This window comes from Nanorana parkeri, unplaced genomic scaffold (assembly GCF_000935625.1).
Source record: "Nanorana parkeri isolate BGI_ZX_2015 unplaced genomic scaffold, ASM93562v1 scaffold2402, whole genome shotgun sequence".
In the NCBI taxonomy this organism is placed as follows: domain Eukaryota; kingdom Metazoa; phylum Chordata; class Amphibia; order Anura; family Dicroglossidae; genus Nanorana; species Nanorana parkeri.
In genome coordinates this window covers 16,051-38,556 of record NW_017308670.1, presented here as the reverse complement: position 1 = coordinate 38,556, position 22,506 = coordinate 16,051, and the positions used below count along the sequence as shown (strand labels likewise).

Genomic DNA, 22,506 nt, shown 5'->3' with positions numbered 1-22,506 from the left:
AAGTGAGCCAAACTACGTTCGGCTATTCACTCCGGCTCAGTACGGCTAATTTCAGCCGTGTATCGTCTGAAATCAGCCATACATCGGCTGCACCACGGTCAGCCGAACATGCTCTGCATGTTCGTCTGAGCCAAAGTGCAGAAGGATTCAACTCAGCCAATCCAGCATCTGGATCGGCTGAGCCGAAGCTCCGGCAGCTCGCTTGCTGCCGTTCACCCCTATACTCATAGGGGCCGAATGGCAGTGAGTGAATAGCCAAATGCCGCCAAGCAGCATTCGACTCAGCTATTCTGCTTGGTACCTCCGTGTTACCGAGCAGAATAGAAAGTGAGTGAAAATAGTTAAAAATAAAAAAAAAGGTTGAAAAAATATATTTTTTAAATGTAAACAAATAGCAAAAGTAAAAAATAAATATATTTAACCCCTTCATGACTGAGGCCTTTTTTTCCATTTTTTGCACGCATGTTATATTCCACATTTTAGGCCTGAAAATTACTTAAACCCCCAAACATTATATATTTTCTGAATGCCAAGACCCTATAGAATGGGGGTAGTTGCAAATTTTTATGTAGCGCAATATTAGCGCAACTCCTTATTAAACTCCAAAATTTAGTGACAAATTTAATTAAATGCCCCAGAACACAATAAAATACCCATTTTTTTAATGAATATAAAAGATGAGGTTACAATGAGTAAAACGATACCCAACATGCCCAGTTTACAAATTGCGTGCTGGGGGGGCTTACAAGCCCCCCCATGTGATAGCAGATGGTGGTGACAGGTACTCTTTAAGGTGATGCTGGGGGTCCAAAAGACCCCCAGTGTCACCTTTACACTGGAAATAAGCTATTGAAGTGCAGATCGCATAGAACCCATAGAACGGGGAGGGGATCGATGAACGGAAGTTTGTCGACCTCCTCCCCAGCTCCCCGCGGACACCAAGGACGCCGGTCCCGGGCCCGTAGGAGGAGCAACGGAGCCCGGGAAGCACGGCGGGGGAGTCCAGCGGGGGCGGCCCCTTCTTCGGGACACAGAAGCGATCTGGCGACAGGTAAGTCGCCAGAATCGCTTCTTTTGTAAAGCCGACAGTCGGCTTTACAAGTTTAAACAGCCCCGAAGGGGTTAAAAATAGAAATGAAAAAAATAAAAAAAACAACAATTGGGCGTAGCTAGCAGTGACAGCTAGCACCGCCCAACTGTTTCCTATTGGCCGGCACCTGGTAGAGTCTTCTAGCAGGTCCCGGCCAATGAACAAGAACTGGGCAGAGCCAGCCATGACGTCACGGCCGGCTCCGCCCAGTTGTTATTGTTTAATGACAGATCAGTGTCCCCAGGACATTTGCGGACGCTGATCCGTCATTACAACTGGGCGGAGCCAGCTGTACGCCCCGCTTCGGCTCAGTCGAACCGAAGCATATGCCTTCGGCTCGGCTGAGCCGCCCGGCCACCTTTGGCTGCTGTACGGGCTTTTGTGAACAGCCCGTACAGCAGCTTTTCGGTTTGAGTGAACCAAAGGGCTCCAGTGGCCGAAGAGAGCCGAAAGATCAGCCGAAGCTACGTCTGGATCCTTCGGCTCCTTCGTGAATAACCCTGTTAGGGGGAAGAAAAGTGACTACTACCGATGATCCTGAAGTTGAATTTAAAAAAGGCCAAAAAATACCAGTATATTGCAAAGTTCTTTTTAAATGTTATGTCTATTAATTTAATTTACTTTTAAGGTACACTTATCCATTTTAATGTAATATAACTTGAAGCTTATTAAAGTATTAAAACTGTTCCCAACACAGATGCCAACTGCTACCTTAAAATGTTAAATATGCCACTAAATTAGTTATTGATTATGTCCTACTCAGAAGCTGCTTATCCTTTGCTTCATTAGACCAGCTTAAAGCGAACCTGAATTTAAAAAGTGTAGATTTGCTATCTTGTAGATAACATCTACAAATGATAATTGCATATAAGCAGTAGCCTGAAAAATCTAGCTTTTGTATGGAATTACTAATGAAAAATAGCAGCTCACTTCCTGCCAAGGTGACAGACGGGACTTGTAGTTTCTGCATTCACAAATCTTGTCAAATATCTAGGAATAGATGACGCTGCCATGCAGGCGAAGCCACACATAAATTTTCAAACCACCAAACAATGATACATGTTCTGAAAGCAGAGGCGCTATAGAATTAAAAAAAAATGCTAGTTGCAATTTTTTATGTCGCCTGGTATTCGCGCAAATGTTTATCAAAACAGTATTTTTAGGATAAAAAAAACAATTAAAATGTAGTGCACAGAAACAAAATATAATACCCTATTTTTTGGTAAAATATAAAAGACGGGGTCACATCGAGTAAATAGACACCAAACATGTCAATCCTTAAAATTACGTTCACGCAGGAAGCCGCAAAAAACGTAAATACCCAAAATTTGCCATAGGGGACACTTTTGGGGTCCCTAATGTCACCTAGGGACCCCAAAGAAGCTGAGGAAGCAGAGATCTGCTTCCCCAGCTTCATCTCCTGTCTCTACGAGCCGGAGACTGAAAATAGTGACACCGAAAGTTATGTAATACACATCACTTCGAGGTACAGTGATCGGAGGAGAGATCAGTGGCTGGAAGCCGCTGAATCTCTCTCCGATTGTTGCGGGAGACCCGCCTAGCCGGTCCCAGGGCCAGGCAGGTACAGTGGAGCCCGGGGAAGCCAAATTCCGCACATCGCTGCTCGGTAAAAACGATCCGGCAGCTGTATAGACGCCGGATCGCTTGTACATTAACAGCCATCGCCGGCTGTTAAAAACGACACCAAGAACAAGCAGCAGTGTTCTTGTTTTAACCACTTCTGCGGGCCGCCGTATAAAGATGTATTGCGACCCGGGAGTGGTTAAACAAACATATTTTTATTTTACTTCCAATTTCTTTTTTTTCTACTTCCTGGCTTCCTGGGAAGGTTACATCAGCAGAGCATTGCTGGGAAATCTCACGAGATCTCAGTGAAATGCATTTTCCTCCCTGAGATGATGTGCATGGTCACATGTCCTAGTCACATGTGCCAGAGTTCCAGGAAGTAAAGGGAGACCTAGTAACCTGCATATACAAAAAATAAAAGCCGACAATTAAATAGAAATATGTGTTTGTAGATTGTAATTACTAAACCTTTCTAAAGGTACCTTTGTTATTATTTTGAAGATATGGGTAAAGGTCCTCTTTAAAAAACTTTTTCCATCATTTTCACACAAATTGTCAATGTAGATGTGACTTTGGGTATCTCTTGCTAAACAATGAATAAGCAAGGAATTGTAATTTCTCTGCACATTGCAGCAATATGGGTGCTAAGCTGTTAGTTGAAAACTGTCTTTGCTGCAGCTTGTCTGTCTTTATGTATACAATTTCCATACAAGGCCAGTGAAGCTGCTGCACCGTTCAAGGAGAGAGTCAAGATTAAAAGAAAAACATTTTTGCACAGATACAGTAGTTCTGCAGCTGTACAGTCGGCATTTGCAGATCATCTTGCAGTTTCTAGTGCATAGCATCTCCAGTTTTAGGACATGTAGTGTAACAGATTTTGTCAGACGGTACAGGAAATTATCACTTGTGATGACATTTAACCCGTGGATTATATATTTCTATACATTTGTGTCTTGAATTCTCTTTAATTCACGTGGCTTTGTTTAGCTGTGCATTCTCATTGTCAGCTTACTCCGGGTTGCCATGGCAATTCTTTGCCCTGATGCTTTGTTGAAGGATACAGAGCTAGCTCCCTGTTATTCTAACATGTTGGAAGGGAGAAGTTCAGAATAAGGGGGGAGCACTTTATTCCACACTCCACATGAAGCAAGCTAGGTCTCCACTGAGATTTCCTTACAGAGCAAAACCTTTCAGTGTGTTTGTCTATGTACTGTGTGTGTATATATTCATACAGGTACACATACATTTATGTACATTACCTCGGCTTCTTAGTAACACAAAAATCTTATTGTATTTTAGTACAGATAACAATGGTTTTCTCGTGAGTCCTGGTGAATCCCATAGAATTGGCCGCATGCTAACAATAACTAGCAGTAGAAAAAACATAGAAAATGCTGTTCGTCTCTGCAAGTGGTTGTGCAGTACATGGTGCTGTAACAAATGTTCTTATGCTGAAGAAACCGGAAGAGCATATTAAAATCATAGATCAGCAAGCACAGAAGGCTTCTGCTGCCTCTTCACCCGATATGCATATCTACCACCCCGAGCATGTTAGGCAGTCCTGCATTAATCACCTATGTATACTGTATGTATGAAACCATAATGAAAAGATATAAAGAATGGCCATAATCATACATTTTATAATTCAGTTTATCCTTTAAAATTCATTTTTTTCAAGTGGAATTTGTTCTGCAGTTTGAAATAGTAATTATCACATGGACAGACTTGGCATGAATACAGACAGGCAGAAAGACAGACTAGTTTACACTATGAGAATGATTAACACTGGCATACTGGTAGTGACACAGACAGATGGATATACATACATACACAGACAGACACAGATATACTGATTAACACTGAGAAAACCACAGACAATGTTGAATATTCTGGCATTGATGAACAGATAGACTGGCTCACACACATATGGGAAGTAGTGCCGTGACCACCATTATTGACAGACTAGCACGGTTACAGACAGACATAAGATAGGAATTCTGATTGGTATTGATGGTAAGCCTGGAAATAACACAGAGAAAGGTAATAACGTAGACAGACAGACCCAGCTACTGTAAATCAACAGGTAGGTAGGCAGATACTGATGGACAAACTCATTTTGGCTGACAATTCTTTAGATGGATATACAGACATATGGGAGACAGTCATTGATGAACCTACTAATTTGCATTATCAAATAGTAAAATGGCTGAAAAGAATACTCTAACATTAACAGAGACATTAACCTAAAGCTGCAGCACTAATTTATACAGTATATTAACTGTGTGTGTGGTGTGTGTATATGTGTGTTGTAACAAGGACACTCCACTGTAGACCGGAGGTGCAAGTCAGATGCAGTTTATTTGCTTTCAAAACGGTAGATAACATGAAATCCAACATAAATAGCTCGCTGTAGCATACAACAGATAAGGGCTCACCGACATCTGTCTCTCTTGCAGCACTGCTGCTCCGGCCTCAATCTTTAGGGCCACCGTCTGGTTCCTCCAGACAATGGCAATAACATGCCAATCCTCTCAATATGGTTCGCAAACCCCGCAGCTCCTTCTCTGCTTCATCAGCTTCTCTGGGGGTCCCTAGGTGACATTAGGGGTCTTGGAGACCCCTGATGTCTCCATAAAGAGGACCTGTCATGTAAATCGGCTATTATATCGGGGGCTTCTTAGCCCCCGATGTAATAGCAATAAAGTTGTGCCAAAAAAAAAAGTAATACAAAAAATTAAAGAATCATAAAAAAAATAAAGCATACAAATTTTTAAAAAGAAAACAATTTTTTTAAGTCCCCGCCCACCACATACACACTCAGATATGCGTAGGGTGCACCTACGTGCGTAAACGCCGATTGTGCCGCACATGTTACATATCGCCGCAAACGTCGGAGTGAGAGCAATGATTTTAGGGCCATCAATCACCGATAACACTAAACTGATGAGCAGTAAAAGCGTTTTAAGCATCGCCTATGGGCATTTTTTTGCGATTTCGCGGGTGCACGCAATTTTAAGGCTTGACATGTTTGGTGTCTATTTACCCGACGTGACCCCGACTTTTATGTTTTACCAAAAATATGGGTAAAAATAAATGTTTTATAACATGTAGGGAAACTTTTTTTTTCTTTTCCTTTTTTGATTATATAGTAAAAAAAAAAAACCCCCTTAAAATTCCTACCAGACCTAAAGGGTTTGGTATAAATTGGGAAGGGGACTCCATGCTGTTTTGTTTTTCTTTAACATTTATCAACATAAATTCATTCCGAATGACATTGGAAAAAAAATTTGGATGCATCTGAATTTTTTTTCCTTCGGATATGTTCAGATTTGTTTTTTGTTTTTTTCGAAATATGTAGAAATTCCTAACAATTTTACATTTGGAATGAAACAAATCGCACATTTCCAGTGTCCATCCTTTCCACATCAAAAGATAATGCACAAAATATTTCTCGGAATAATATTACAAGTGCCAGTGCTTCATTACCACCTTTTTAAGCTTAAGCTTTCAATTCCTCTTCCTTCTAATTCTTACACCTCCATCTTTTCACCCATGTGGATGAAAACTCACCAAACCTTTAGATTTCTAGATGTATGCCTTTACAAGGGATAGACAAATTAATATGGAATTCAGGAACCAATATAACCTAACTAAGCAGCTATGCAATCCCAAACTAATATCAATAAAATTAAAATAAACAAGTAAGACAGCGCCTCTATCTAAACTATACATTTGAATACTTGCCAGTCACCTAAGTGTACATAAAACCCCATTAAATAGAGATATCATAAATATCTACAAAATGGTGAAAATCACATAAATATGTCAATCATTACTGATTAGAAATCAATTATATGTATATAATGTCAAGAATAATCATTTAAACAATCAAGTTTTCGCGTCTTTGGAAGATGGGATCATCCTTGTGACAGAAAAAGTTACAGGTCAAAGCAAAATCTGGGCATTTTGGAATTTTGGAAATTTTTTTTTCTGTATATCTAAGATATCTTCTACAATATTAAAAGCTATTTTCACTGCTTCCAGACCTTCTTTATGCAATTATAACGCAAGTCTTGCGAATGGGAGTTCCTCCCGGAACTCAAGGAATACTGAAATTGTACGCTCAGCTTGCATGTGTGATTCAGTGTACAATCAAAGGAAACTTGTTAGCAGGCAGGTAAAAACCATTGTTTTGCTTTTTTGCAAAAGGGACATACAGAGATCTAGTGGCCATAATATGATATTACATGAAAAAAAAACATTTGAAAATACATTCCCTCATAAAGGGAGTTACTTATTGATATTTAATGTCTTGTCAGTTAAGCAATGGAAGGGCCAAGGGGGGCACCATTTTTGGGCTGTGCCTGAGCATCAGTTCCCCTATTCCGGTCCTACCTACAAGCTTTACATTTCCGCAGGCTAATTATTGCTGGTTTTATTAACCAGCCTCATGCCTAAACTTTGGTTTGGATCATGCCAATACAACTCCCATCTTTAAAACAAAACTTAAGCTTGTTGAGGTAAAAAAATAAATAAAAATTGAACGACCTCAACAATAAAGTACAATAAATCCTTATTTGACTTGTTCTGTAGATAACATGTGGTCTATTGCCTTGGCAGCACATTTAAAACGACTGTTAAGTCATCCTTCACTATAATCAGTTAATCAGCCTCAGTGTCATAATAGGAAACCATTACTCAGTCTGACATCCATAGTATGCAAACTGTTAGAGGGAATTATTAAGGACTACTTAGTGGAATTTGTTCAGGTTAATGGCATAACAACTGATAACCAGCATGGATTTAGGAAGGATCGTTCTTGCCAGACCAACCCGCTAACCTTTTTTGAAGGGGTAAGTAGAGATCTGGATGGAGGGAGGCCGGTGGACGTAGTGTATCTGGACTTTTCCAAAGCATTTGATACGTGCCACATAAACGCTTGTTAAACAAGCTAAGGTCTATCGCCATAGCGGAAATAGTGTGCAAGTGGATAGAAAACTGGTTACAGGAACGTGTACAAAGAGTATCGATTAATGGCACCTTTTCAGACTGGTATGAGGTCATGAGTGGCGTGCTCCAGGGTTCTGTGCTTGGCCCCATGCTCTTCAACTTGTTTATTATTGATATCGGGGAGGGAGTAAATAGCCATGTCTCAGTTTTTTCTGATGATATTAACATTGCGAGGGTAATAGACACAGATTTAGACATTGTAACATTACAGGAGGACCTGGATAAAATCGGGGAATGGGCAACTGTATGGCAGATGAAGTTCAATGTCGATAAATGCAAAGTAATGCACTTTGGAGTTAAAAATAGGCAAATGGAGTTAAAAATAGGCAAATGGACTATACACTTATGGGGGTGGCACTAGGGAAGTCGGAAATGGAGAAGGATTTGGGGGTCATTGTAGACCGCAGATTGAAGAATAGCTCGCAGTGCCAGGCTGTTGTAAACAAAGCAAGCAGAGTCCTGTCTTGCATTAAGAAGGGAATGTATTGCAGGGACAAGTCTATAATTTTGCCACTTTACAGATCACTGGTTCAGCCACATCTGGAGTACGCGGTCCAGTTTTGGTCACCGGTACTAAGAAAATATATCCTTGAGCTGGAAAAAGTCCAGCGGAGGGCAACCAAACTCATTAAGGGGTTTGAGGACCTGAGCTATGAAACAAGGTTTTTTTAAATGAAATATGTTCTCTTTGGAGGTTAGGAGATTAAGGGGGACATGATTTTCTTGAATAAACTGTTCAATGGTGACAGCAACATTATTGACAAACTCTTTATGGTTAGCTCCGTAACAAAGACCAGAGGGCACCACCAAAAATTGGTAGAAAGAAATTTCAACACACGGGGCGCAAGGGGTTCTTCACAGAGCGGTTAAGGTCTGGAACTCACTGCCGCAGGAAATGATTTCAGCTAAGAGTGTGGAATGATTCAAGAAACTCTTGGACGAGTTCCTTGGAGACCGTAACATTCAGGGATACAGGTGCTGCTAAGAGCAAAATCACACATGGACTCATACACACCAGCTCAAACATAAATGCATACACGCAATAGGTTGGACTTGATGGACTTATGTCTTTATTCAACCTCAAATACTATGTATGTTATTACAACATTAAGGTGGTTTTTTTTTAAGCAGTCAATCTGACTTTCAGCAAACATTTACTACAGGCTAATCTTCCTGTTGCGTGTGTTTTAAATATCAGTGATAAATTCACCACCAGTGAATGGTGAAAGTCACATTCACTACTTTATGAATATCCTCCTAAGACTGATCGTGTGATTTAGTGTAGAACTACCCACTTACATTGATGGTCAGGGGAAGAAGGACCTCCCCCAAATTTCAGGTCAGTGGAAAAGGGTCCCCTCACATTAGTTGTCAGTGGTAAATGGACCCCTTACATTACCAGTCAGTTCAGAAATTCCCCTGTACATTGGTGGACACTGAAAGAAGGGCCAACTCACATCCCAGATAGCAAGGATAACTTGCCATAAACTTGTGGCAGGGTTAAATTGTAATTCTTAACTTGCTGCACTTATTCCTGGCAAGTTGTAGACTTGCAGAGCACTTGCAGCACAAGTTCTAGTTTACACTTTTTGAATTTGTAGCAAATTTGCTTGGCTGCTGCAGGTCTTAGCAAGAACTCTGCAAGTGTACAGCACTTTTGCAAAGCACGTTGATCTGGAGACTTGCAATGCAGACTTGCTGTAATTGTGCAACAAAATTGTGAAGCTTGGCAAGTCTAGCAATAGTTTTGCAAGTCATTTATTAACTTGCAGCTCAATTGCTTGCTATCTGGGATGGTGGCCAATTGTAGATGGACAGCAGAAAGGCATCATGGCACGCTTACAAAACCAGCATGTAAAACAACATGTCTCACCACTAAGGATAATGACAGAGGTTTGGATACACGTCTTCAGCCGAGGATGTGTAAGCTGCACTGCCGCGCCAAGGCACCTCTTATAGTGCGGTCCTAACTCTAAACTATGAGAGTCTCCATCTTGGAGCACATGGGGGCAGAAGATTTCAAATTGGGTGCAGGTTTGTCAGAAGGACGCCCAACCTCCTTAAAAGGTACAGAAACACACAAGGGATCCCGCACATCCTATTGGAACGTTCCTCATGGAACGTACAAAACACACATCAACACAAAAAGATACTATATATGCATATATATGTACATTCCTGATTTAAAGTGTGGCTTTCTGAGGTCTGTAGATTATTTTAAAATGCAAGTTACTTTGGTTTACATATGTGAATATTTCTCCATGTTTGACATGCACTATGCCTTGTTCCCACTTAGCCCTCATTCCAAGATCAGGCCTAAACAGAATATGGATGAAATGTGGTTATTAGGATTTTATTTCTGTACTTCACAAAATGCAATATAACGGAGTCATAAGAAAACTAGACAGAACATGTAGCAACGCAAATTAGCTCATATTAAAATGCAGTACTTTGCTAGTTTATTAGTTCTTGCAGCAGATTAAAACATATGCATTCAAAATGTATTCACTCTTTAAATGACTGTTTTGCAACTGCTTCACGTGCTAGTCCTTGCTGTGGAGTGAGGAGAAATTACTGCTATATTGATGACCTTGAACTGTTGTTAATGAGCAAACATGGAATATCTGTTTTGTCACAGTTAATATGGTTAAGTGCATTAGCATGAAGAGCAGACTAGTGCAGGTCACCTCTACACATTTCTTGCTTTGCCGGCACATTGATCTGCCACACAGAGTGCTTGTGAAGGCTTCATGTTGTGAAGTGTCTGCTTTTTATGTAAGCTTCCAGCTTTCAAGATAAAATCAGAGCATCTGTGTGACAGGTTGCTGGGTCCCTCAATGCAGCAGCTTGACAGTGCAAGTAGATGTATTCTTTTATTCCTATTACAACATAGCAAACTTCACAAGGAAATTACAACACCACCTGTAGAACCCCAGCCAAAACATGTTTCCTCTCGGATGGATGCTATTCAACAAGGATACACATTTAAAGAAATCCTGGCAAGTGTTCATTGCTGTGCATGACCTCATTGGGAAAGTTTCCCCTCATATCCTGTGTGGTTACTGGGACAGAAAGTAAGAGGAAAAAACAGCAATAAAATCACTTTTCTTTATAGCAGACTGAGAAGGGCTAGCAATCCCATTAGGTTTTGTATTACGGACTGTGTTCCTGTTAGGGGCCCTTTAAGGGGAATGAGCTATTTTCCTGCAGAGCACTTGACAAGCCACATTACGTTCTCTGGTGATTGAGTGATGTGGATCCAATTAGGAGAGAGGGGTATAGACGGGAGATTGAAGAGCTGTAAGGTAACGGTTGGGGCAGTTGGTTGTAGTAGAGAATGAAAGAGGAGTGGCCATCTTTTCCTCTAAAGGCGAACATTTCTTTTATAGTGCAGCGGAATAATTGCTGCCCCAGCACGGTGTTATATACAGTGTTCCCCAGGAGCTTGTCATCTTACTCTTGATTATAGAATTGGTACTAAAGGGTCACTCTCTGTGCAATCTAGGTGAAAGAACCTGGACCCAGAGAGTGCACCTTGTCAGGGTTACAGTTGATAGAAAGTGAATAGTGAAGTCATGTTTGACCTGTTTTGGATGATTATAGCTGCTTGACTTGTTCGGGGTAGTAAAAAAAAAAAAGAAGAAACAAAAACTTCAGGACATAGTAGTTATCTTTAATTAGCATCACCAATTTCGTAGACATCACCTAATTAACTAGCACCAGAAAATAAATGTACTGATGAGGATAACCAATGGATGCAGAGAGTGTGAAGTAGATTTTAACAGTCTGGGTCTGTGGTTGTGCCAGGCTCCTGTGAAAAGAAACGCGAGTCAGAGGAGCAATGCTGGACTGGCCTCCTACAGACTGTGAATGCAGAATAGGAGAAGGGGCTAGAAACGACATACTAATATATCTACATCTAATTGTGACCTCTTTTGCATGTAAAAAGTGCTAACTTACCCCTTGTAAGTTTTTTTAGGATAAGTACATATCAATGCTTATATTAATCATCTTCACATTGCCCAACTATCTAGTAAGTGTACAAAGCATTAGTTTTATTCATTGGCCCAATAAATATGAATGTCTACAAAAAGATACAGCTCATTTTCAGTAGTGTTTGATGTGGGGCTGAATAGATTTTGTGCCTGACAAAAATAAATTTAGTAGCCTGGGTTAAGCAAACCATAAAGCTAATGCAGGCCATAATAAAGGGTCACCTACCTTCCCAGCAACATATACTCACCTTTCCTTGCTCACACATGGTTCTGTTCAGCCACCAGGATTGGGAAAAGAAAGCTCTGCGTAAGCTTCAAACTGACCTGTCATAGTTTACACTTGGCTATGGACTCCATCCCTGGCTCCTTGGGAAATCCCTAGGCCAAGGAACCAACGCTATTATGGGTGGGGGTTGTGGGTCATATGGTCACTTGTACCTGGTGGCCAGAGTGTGAAAAGTGTGACCATGCTGCTGGTAAGGTAAGTGCCCCCTTTATGGACAAAGAAATGCAGACACCTTAGCCAACCCTCAGATGACATTAGAGAGGATTAATTTAATCAGTTTATTAATTTAATAACTAAAACAGAAGCTGTGAAGACCACTGGTAACTAGATTAACTGCGGCTGTTATGTTGTACCGGAGGCTGCCATTGCCTGACTGCTGGTTCCATAGCAAACACTGCGTGTTATGCTACAGAGCTGTGCTTTGCCCCACAGCTATCAACACTTCTGGGGTAAGGGCTTCCTCACACCATGTCCATTGTGCCGTTTTTCTGCACACCACTGCACATGTATGGTGTAAACAGGGTACATAGATAACAGTTATTTGCTATGTGCCCTGTTCACACCATACATATCGTATGTGGTGTAAACAAGCCCTTAGTGCACAGCAATACATAGGAACCTCTGCTTTGACACCTAACAACCATGTTGCATTTAAGGAAGTGAGAATTCCATCACAGCAAATCTACATTTTCCTTGTTAAGGCACATGAACATTGAATGTTGCATTCGTGCAGCTTTAAAAACTGTGATTAACCATGATAGAATAAAATCAGTTGTTTTCAGCGATGTTGTCTTCACTGCCTTCTTACCATGTGTTTAACATCTTGAGCTGTAGCTGCACTCTTTTAGAAGCTCCCTGCTGAATTTGTTTGCTCTGGAAAGTATTTCCATAAATGAATGTCAACACAATGCATATAAATGTTTAAAACAGATCCTAAACGCATAGCTTAGGTCTGCTGTAAACATTCAGAAAAACTTTAGAGATGTTGGGTAGGAGTATTGGAATAAGTCTAATACATGTCCCTTGTAGCAAAAGAACCCCCACAGTGTTCTGGTTTCAACTCCTGGCCTGCAGCAGCTTTGCATTGTGGGTACCAGCAGCTTAGCTGCTACAGCATTCGGACATGTGTATTGGAAACAGAGCTCCATAGCATCTCTTTATTACTACTCTCAGATATATTTTTATTCATTCAAATACACCTAATGCTTCTCTTATTGTTAATTTGTACCCAAAACCATGTGTATCTACTACCTTTTGGGACCACAAATTAATACTTGTTGCTATTGCTATGTGTACAAGCCACTTTGTCACTTGACAGAAAATTATAAAAAAAACGGCCTGCATGCAAACAGGGACTTTTAAAGGAGAACTATGAGGTTGAGTGATTTTCACTCAACCTCATAGTTCTAGACGACCTGTGACCATGAAACTGTCACACGTCGGCTCAATAGATCGGGAAGTGAGTGAACACATACCGTCGCTCGCTCACATCTCGATCCTGTCCCGGCAGAGAGCCGTGAGTGTCACTCACGGCTCCCTGCAGGGATCCCCCCCCCTCCAGCACTGACTTGCGGAACGGACGGGGGAGGGGGAGGGTACAGCTGGCTCTATCTAGAGGCAGAGCCAGCTGTCAATCACGCAGTTGGGTGGATCTTGACAGTAATGTCGGAAAACTGTCCTGGCTGCGGCATTCTCAGTATACCGCGAGCTGTAGCTATACTGGGCTTTTGGTCACGGGAGGATGCTAGTTTGTGTCCTCCCATGACCCTTAGGAGAACTATGGGGAAAACCACTTACCCCATAGTTCTCCTTTAATACTTACTCGGACAGCAAGTCCTCACTTTACCCTTTCAAAAGATATGGCTTCTGGCAGGACCTTAACATGACTTTTCCCCCAATATGTGTTATGGATCTATCTGTGTGCTATAGGACTTAAAACCACAGCATTCAGCAGGGAACGCAAACATCTAACACACCCAGAAGTGTTGAATGCTGAAGGTTCTGCCATAGCTCTAAATGAAGACTAAAGGTAGGACTCGTCTACCACTGGAGAGGTAAGTATTAAGAGGCTGCATTAGCAGGCTATGCAGAAATGTCCTATAGGGCTTGGAACCACAGCATTTAGCAGGGAATACCGACATCTGACACACCCAGACCTGTTGGACACTGAAGGTTCTGCTGGAGGCCATAGCTCATAGAAAACTAAGTTAGGACTTGTCTACCACTGGAGAGGTATGTATTAAGAGGCTGCATTAGCAGGCTATGCAGAAATGTCCTATAGGGCTTGGAACCACAGCATTTAGCAGGGAATACCGACATCTGACACACCCAGACCTGTTGGACACTGAAGGTTCTGCTGGAGGCCATAGCTCATAGAAAACTAAGTTAGGACTTGTCTACCACTGGAGAGGTATGTATTAAGAGGCTGCATTAGCAGGCTATGCAGAAATGTCCTATAGGGCTTGGAACCACAGCACATAGCAGGGGATACAGGCATCTGACACACCCAGACGCGTTGGACACTGAAGGTTCTACTGTCCCAAATTCAGAACCAAATCCCCCTGTGATCCAGCCTTTATTTTATTTATTATTTGGATAAGCCAGTATAAAAAAACAGCAGTAGTAAAAAAAAAATTAAAAAAAAAGTACTTGTGGATTAAACCAAACAATTGTGTATGGTATATTGGACACGTAGCTGAAGGCAAAGCAGGGGTGTGGTAGATAGGTTGGAGCCAGGTGCACACACACCAACCAATTAGTTGACACTGACTGCATACACATGGATAAATAAAAACCCATACATTCAAAGAAACACTTACCCCTCTGGTGCCATCGCTGGTCTCCAGTCCTCTGGGAAATCCTGGTGGAGGCAGCGGCATCCAACAACGCTGAGGGAGCCTGTTTGTCCTCCTCCTCCTGCCAACTGCTTTTTCTCCCACTGCCAGGACAAGGCTGGTGCCCAGAGAGAAGCTGTGAAACATTGGTGTCACTGAACGCAAAAATAAACCCCCAGCATTGGTGCTAGTGGACACAATAACCCCCGACATTGGTGCCAGTGGATGCAATTATAACCCCCAACATTGGTGCCAGTGGACACAATAATTGTTGGTTATGTGATTAGATGAAGCACTGGAATCTCGAGGAATGCTGAATTAAGTTTTACTTTCTTAGAAAAATATTACATGTGAGTAGTGCAGGAAATATATATAGGAAAACCTCCTGTGTATCATAGATAAGTATGTATATAGAGACTATAGAGACTAACATTGCACTACAGCACCATCTACAGCACAAAAGACATAACAGTATATGCTGTTGCGTTTCCAACAATAGTAACCCCCAGCATTGGTGTCACTGGACCCAATAATACCCCCAGGATTGGTGCCAGTGGAAGCAAAAATAACCCCTAGCATTGGTGCCAGTGTACGCATTAATACCCCCAACATTGATGGTCAGTGGATGCAAATATAACCTCCAGCATTAGTGGTCAGTGTATTTATTAATTAACCCCTTCCTCCACCTTGCATTCATGGGTGGTCAGCAGAAATTTACAATACAACTGACCACCCACCAGTGCAAGGGGGAAGAAGTTAATTAATATTGCAAGTTGCCACCCACCAGTGCAAGGGGGAAGGGGTTAAACTCTCTACCCTTGCATGTCTAGGTGGTCAGTGGTATTGTTAACCTCTTTCTTCCCCCCTTGCATTGGTGCTAGTGGCAGTACAGGGAGAAGGAAGGCACAGCTCTGTGATGTCACGACTGGGACTCTAATTCATCTGTCGGGCAGAGATCGCTTTGCCTCTGCCTCTGCAGAGAAATTAGTTTGCCTGGCCCTGGCTGCTGGCGTCTTAGTGGCACCCTGCTGCCACTCTGCAAGGTCCTCCCCTCTGCCCTCCTCCCTTGTCCTGGATCTGCTTTTTTATGCCTCAGCCTCCTCCCAAAGCACAGCATGTGTGATGGACGCATGCTGTGCTTTGTTTCTGTTTACTTCTCCGGAATTAATAAAATTCTGGAGATGTAAGCATTTTTAGTAATGACCTGGCAACCAGACCCAAAACTCTAACAAGTTATCAGGTAAGCTCATACCCAGAAGTACAGACTATTTCCCTTTTCTTCCAGGTGCAAACAGAGTGACAGTAGAGCAGAAGAAAAGCATGGGCTTGTTACTCCTTGAACTGATATACTGCATACATGATTTCTTCAATGCAAGGCAACTACCCACATTATTTTGGAAATATGTTGGTGACCCAGTATTTTAGTGTAATCAGTCCAGTTTGGCTTATCCAACCTCACAGAAAAAGTCTGGTATTCTGCACTACCACTTAATCTACATTTTCTCGTCTGCTTTGGCAGGAGTTGGAGGATCGAAACCAGGAGCTGGAGAAGGAGCTGCAGAAAGCCGAGCAGAACCTGAAAGAAACACATTTGGAAAGGGACAGGATACGAGAAGAGATCAGCCGAGCAGGAGATGAGCTGGATGTAAAGATCTGTCAGCTCAATGAAATGCGTTTGGGACTCTCCCAACTCCTAGACAGCAATTGAGTGTTTGGAAAGGGTTGGTGCTGAGAACTGTTGAGAATGATTGTATGCCCAATGTAATTTAGGGCAACACTAGCCTTGTTCCTGGGAGGTAAACAGAAGAAACAGGTGAGCCTGGAGTCCAACTATAGCCGCTTCATTCTATTTACTGGCTATTTGCCTGTAAATCATGTTAGTGTTCTAGCCCAGGCAGCTGTAGAGGTAGGAATAACAGATCACCTGCTCAGCCAGGACGAGCATACCTTAGTTGCTCTTATTTGTAATAATTACACTGCGTACCTAATAGAAAATAGATTTTTTTCCATCTGCAATTTTTATCAATCCCAAACCAGGAACAAAAGCCATGAAACAAAACCAAAATAAAAACTGCAAAAGATGCGGGATATGTCTATGTAAACAATTCAATTCCCTTCTATAAGCTATTGGATATTCCATGTAACCCATCTGTATTTCTACTCCATAGACCAGCTTTCCGAGGACAGATGCAGAAAACCATCCCTGTGAAATCTGGGACCAGCTATCTAAATGCCTTAATTAAACTTGTGATTGGACTGTTAGCATCTTCTCAGAAGAGACATTCACTTGTTATCCTAAACATTTTATTTTTAAAAGGTACTTCTCATTAGATATGAAGTATGGTACTGCCGCTTATTGAGACTAGTGTGCAATAACTGTCATTGCTAAAGCTAATCCTTCTTAGAAGTATGAAAAGCTATTAATATAGCAAATTAAGAACTGTGAAAAAAAAGGTAATAGGTTAATAGAAGGAAGATACATTCCCTGTTTAACTGAATACATGTCAAAGATCTTCAGGGTTGGTGGACATGAATGGCCAGTAAAATACACATCCTTTCATTGATGGCCCATTTCAGTGTATTGTGGTAATTACATGGAAAAGGGAATAAATTAGGGGGCCTTCATTTAGGCAAGCTTTTACATTATATTTTCTAAAAGCAGACAGCCTACAGTTTGTTCTCTAAGTACTGTAAGCTCACTGCTTGTCATTCACATGCTGTTTTTAGTGACTGCAGCCAAAAACTCTTTGCAGTCCTAAGTGCCAGAAATAAGTACATACATTATATCTAAATTACTGCTTCTCAATCTTTTTGTATGTCAGGAACAGACTGGCAACTTTCTTAAAGTAGTGACAACTCCCTACGTTTACACAGATCGTTTTTGAACTTCCATTCATTCTGCTGCAGTGGTCCCTGTGCAGATGTCCAACGAGCACTCAACTGAATTAGACCTATGGCTTTACAATCAGCACAGCTCATGCTTCCTGCTGATTAAATAAAATCAAGCTCTGACTCAGCAGGTGGTGTGTTGGACCTGTGCAGAGAGGCCGCTACTTCCACACAGAGAGATGGTCCCATTCTGCAGCATGCTGGCAGGACAGAGGCTTTTCTGCTCAGGCTGTGGGTTGTTTTTTAAAGACAACAAACTCTAATGCTTTGAACACCTTTTGTTTTGATGCATTTAGCTGATTTAAACCAAAACTTCAATTGTGCTTTAATGTATAATATACTTGGAACAAATAAGAAAATAACTGTGAAAATCATCACCTTAATAGTCATTTATCTACAGAAGAGTGCCTGTAAAAGAATCCATTTTCTAAACAACTCTGTTTCCCACTATTCCTCTCCTTACTTAATATTTATACATCACCCACATTTTCACTTATATGAGGGTGGTTTTGGGCTAACTCCAGCTCCACTGCTGGCATTACTTCTAACAGTAGCGTGGTACTGATACAGACTGCTTGCCTTTGAAAAAACACATAGATTGTAGTCTGCTCTGCATGTAATTGCGGGTGGGGGTGGAATGATTCCTGCATATTAAATTAGAGAGGAGAGGGTAGGTGGGTAAAGAGATTTGCATCTACAAAAAATATTGAGGCCCCTGCTGCTTGCTATGGTTCTGTTGGGAAGCCAAGAAACCGGACAGAAACTTAAATGCAGATTAAAATTAAAAGGCTATTAAAATGAGAAAAAACAACAAAAATGGCAAAAAACAATGGAGGAAGTCCATGACGTAGTCGATGCAATGCAAGAGGTCAGATGTCAAAGGGTGTAGTCAGCTTAACCGGGTCAGGGAACTCAAGAGCAGAATGAACGGAAACAATAGCAGGAGTCAGGAACCAGAAGATCAGTGAGCCAGAGCCATGGTCATACACAGAGAACAGGAACAAAAGGAGAGCACTTGGTAGATCTGAACACATGCAAGAGTGGCGACTGAATGGACAAGCTAAAAGGTTAAATAGTGAACTGGTGTTTGCATCATCACTCTGTACAGAAATGTGTCAGTAGTTGCAGAATGATGATGTCTACGGGTCTGGTCATAGGAGGGCACCAAAGAGGAACGAAACAGTGTCAAACATACTGCAAACAAGGCATGCTGCAGCCACCTGGGGGAGGAAGGGTAAGAAACCCTGACAGGTTTTGCTAAATGTCTGCTACATCACAAGAGACAACAGTGGTGTTAACGGCCAGCATGAGAAACCCCAGCATGCAGCACAGAACATGCTATTAGATATACCCAGGATTGTTAGATATCAGTGATATACAAAAGAACAAAGATTCACTCACTACCTGCTGGACAGGTATGCATTAGCAATCTTTTGCAGGCTGACAATCTCAGTTTGATTTTCCTAGTGACAGAGTTGCTTTAAGAAAGAGAATTCAGCTATCACTAGCACTTTGCCGCCTTCCCCTTTCTGTAGAAGCTTGGCTTAGACATATTTGCAGCATTGTGACCATCTCTGCAGTCTATTGTGTCTGAGGGCAGTAAGATCGTACTAGACTTTACATTGCTTTAGCTTTCCATGTGGTACTAAAGCTAGTATTGCACTGGTCTTTAATGGTTTTTTTATTGTGCCCCTCCTCATGCACAACAAACCAAATATGTAGGAAAATATCCCCATGGATACAACTGTCACCAAATCCAAGTAACATCTTTGACATTGACAATGTTCACAGTTCTGAGAGGGGATTTTGCCCATATCCCCGACACCCATGCTTCTGCTGGACCCCCTTGTTCTCCTGAATCTTGGAGCTGCAACAACTTCACACAAAAGTGCCAAACATCTGTGAATATATTTTAGGAAGTCTTTATATTGTGCAAGGCACCACGAGCGTGCTGTATTATAGCTTGCATGCACTATAAATCCATTTGCACACTTTAACATTCCACCCTAGAAATATTAATGCCAAGTACTGTTACATGGTACGATATGAAAAATCAAAAAAGTGGATCGCTCTGAAAAGATTGGGGAAAGTACCAGTGTATGATAAAAGGACAATAATCTTTTTTACACACTGCTAAGCGTAAACATTGACCACAGCATTAGTTTACAGCGTTTTTAACAAAATCAGAAAAGCTGGAACAAGGGGAAAAAAGAGGCTGTAGTGAAACTGTGGACAAAATAATTTCATAGGCTCTAAGAAGGATTTGTACTGAAGCTACAGGCATTGGATTATTGCACTACCAATATATAAGCTGCATATAGGCATATCAAACATCTCCAGAATATTTTATTCCCTCATGATTCTAAAATACACTATGTGACCAAAAGCATGTAGACACTCCTCCAAACCATTAAGTTCAGGTGCACAAAGCCAGGTCCATAAAGACATGGTTTGGTGAGGAGGAACTCGAGTGCCCTGCACAGAGCCCTGATCTCAAGCTCATTGAACATCTTTTGGATGACGTGGAATGCATATTACAGGCCAGATCTTTTCATCCAACATCAGTTCCTAAACTCACAAACAAACACTCATCCAGACACACTTCAACATCTTCTGTAATGCCTTACGAAAAGAGTGGAAGCAGTTGTAGCCAGGTTTTGGAATTGGATGTCCAACAAGCTCATATAGGTGTGATCATGTGTCCACAAAATTTTGGCCATATAGAGTACATCCATCAAAATAAGTATATCCAGACATAAAGATGAAACTTTAAATACTTGAATCATTGTTACTTTTAATTCCAGTAGGCTTTTTTTTTAGGAAAACGTTCCAACTATTGATGGATTTCTTAACCCTTGCAGCATACACACATTATGAGAAAAAGGAGAGGCCAAGAACAGTAAACATACTTGAGTACAGGGCTGCAAGGTCTTCTAGAGCCACATAAAGGTCACCATATTGTGGCAGACACAACACTTTGGCTGCAGTCAATTAAGGAAATACTGATACAGTGAGAATCATGGTCCTTGAGCATTGCAATTCTACTGGCCTTGTGGATTCTATTGCAATCTCAAAAAAGCTTGTGCATACGGAGATATCATGAAGTTTAATTTGATGCTAACCCTATACAGAAGGAAATATAGGCTATACAAGTAGTTGCTTGAATAACAATCATTCTAGGGTAGATGGTATACATTGACACACCTGAAGATATAAAAGGAGTACATAAGAGTGAGAAATGGCAATGTTCAAGCTCAGTTCCATTTCATAGTCCAAGTTCACATATAGTTTTGCATTCCTTTGAAATCACTGAAAAATCTGTGTATTAATGCAAGGCCCCTTATTTCAGGCCTTCAGATCTCAGGAATGCCATGTAAAAATGATTACTGGGAAACAATAGACACTGCAAAATCTGTTAGCTGGTTCAGTATAATATTACAGGGTTTTGCATTCACTTACAGTTCAGGAACAAAAATACCAGTCGACATTGAGCCATTTCTTATTTTCTTTTTTTATAAAAGCACAACCCTTGTTTGCTACTTCCCTTATTTATACCCAAGGTATCAGTAGAACACAATGAAATTTCGTACATTTGGAACCGTTTAGACATTTTGAAGCTTTTCTCAGACTTAATAAAGCTTTGCAGCTTTCAACAACAGGTGTGTGTAACTTTTCTTTCTTGACAAAAAAACAAAACAAAATAAACTAAATACAAATGTGTAGAGAACAAAGTCTGCCTGGAAACACTACTGAAAGTGTTGACCTCCTGGATCTTCTGCAGCTCTCTCACACTCTCTTCCTTCTGACCACCACATCACTATCAGTTTCTGTAATGAAGTGGAGTTCAGTAGGAGGAACCAGTGAAAACGGTTGATGTGCAGTAGGTCAAACATTTTTAGGAAACTGGTTGTACCCTGAATTTAAGCCACATTAAAATTATAGAATTGAAATGGCAGAAGTAGTACGTTATAAGGTGGATCTAACCTTTTTAGACCATGTACATAAGTACTACAAACTGACCAAGCACCAAAGAAGGAGACTTCCAACTTTGATGCATAGAAGCTGGTTTGTTCTTAGGAAAGTTCAAAGAACCAAATGGAGCCAAGGGTCATGGCTTCTTGGCACAGGTAAACCAAGCCCTGTCATCTGCAAGCTTTCCACACAACCTGGTTGTATTATCTTCAATCAAGACTACAAGATATGTAGCCCTTTGGACAGGTAAAGTTGTAAAAGCAACAATCCATCCATTTCTTTAAAGCTAAAAGAATAATTTTCTTGGATTAAAATGGAAACACACACAAATTAATGTATTATATATACAAAATATATTCTGGAAGCACCAGACTGACAAAAGGTGGAAGATATCTGCACTTGTTAACATGCTGGATGGGTTGTTTCACAGAAAACATTTCTTCTGACTACTCCAAAAATACCCTCTCCCTGTCTGTTTAGTGGTGCTGGATGATCATCTTCCCTGATCTATTTACAGCTCTGCACTGACTTTTAGAATTGGGTAAATGGACAGGTCACTTCCTCACCATTGCTCTATGAATAGTTACCAACAACTGTTCAGTCTCATCTTGCTAAATGTAAATTTACTTAAATATTTTACCAAACACCTGCGTGAATAGACCTGAGTGTGCTCCTTGTATCCCAATGGGATAACATAAGCAGTATCAGCATTCTGTAGGGAATCAGTAAATAGGTAAACACTACCTTCACAATGCTTACAGTTTAACCTGGGCTGAAGGATGAACACAGTTCATTAATGCCACACATTACATATATATGTCAGAAAGATAAAAATTAAATAAA

General features: G+C 41.1%; 1 protein-coding gene across 2 annotated transcripts in view; it reads left to right on the top strand.

The window, feature by feature from the left end:
• Positions 1–17,663, top strand: part of HOMER3 (homer scaffolding protein 3) — a 131,269-nt gene extending 113,606 nt beyond the window's left edge. For both annotated transcript variants that reach the window (XM_018573500.1, XM_018573499.1), the window contains one exon: positions 16,322–17,663. In XM_018573500.1, coding sequence (XP_018429002.1) covers positions 16,322–16,510 — 189 coding nt within the window. In that variant the 3' untranslated portion in view covers positions 16,511–17,663. The remainder of the gene's footprint in view (positions 1–16,321) is intronic.
• The last annotated feature ends 4,843 nt before the right edge of the window (positions 17,664–22,506 follow it).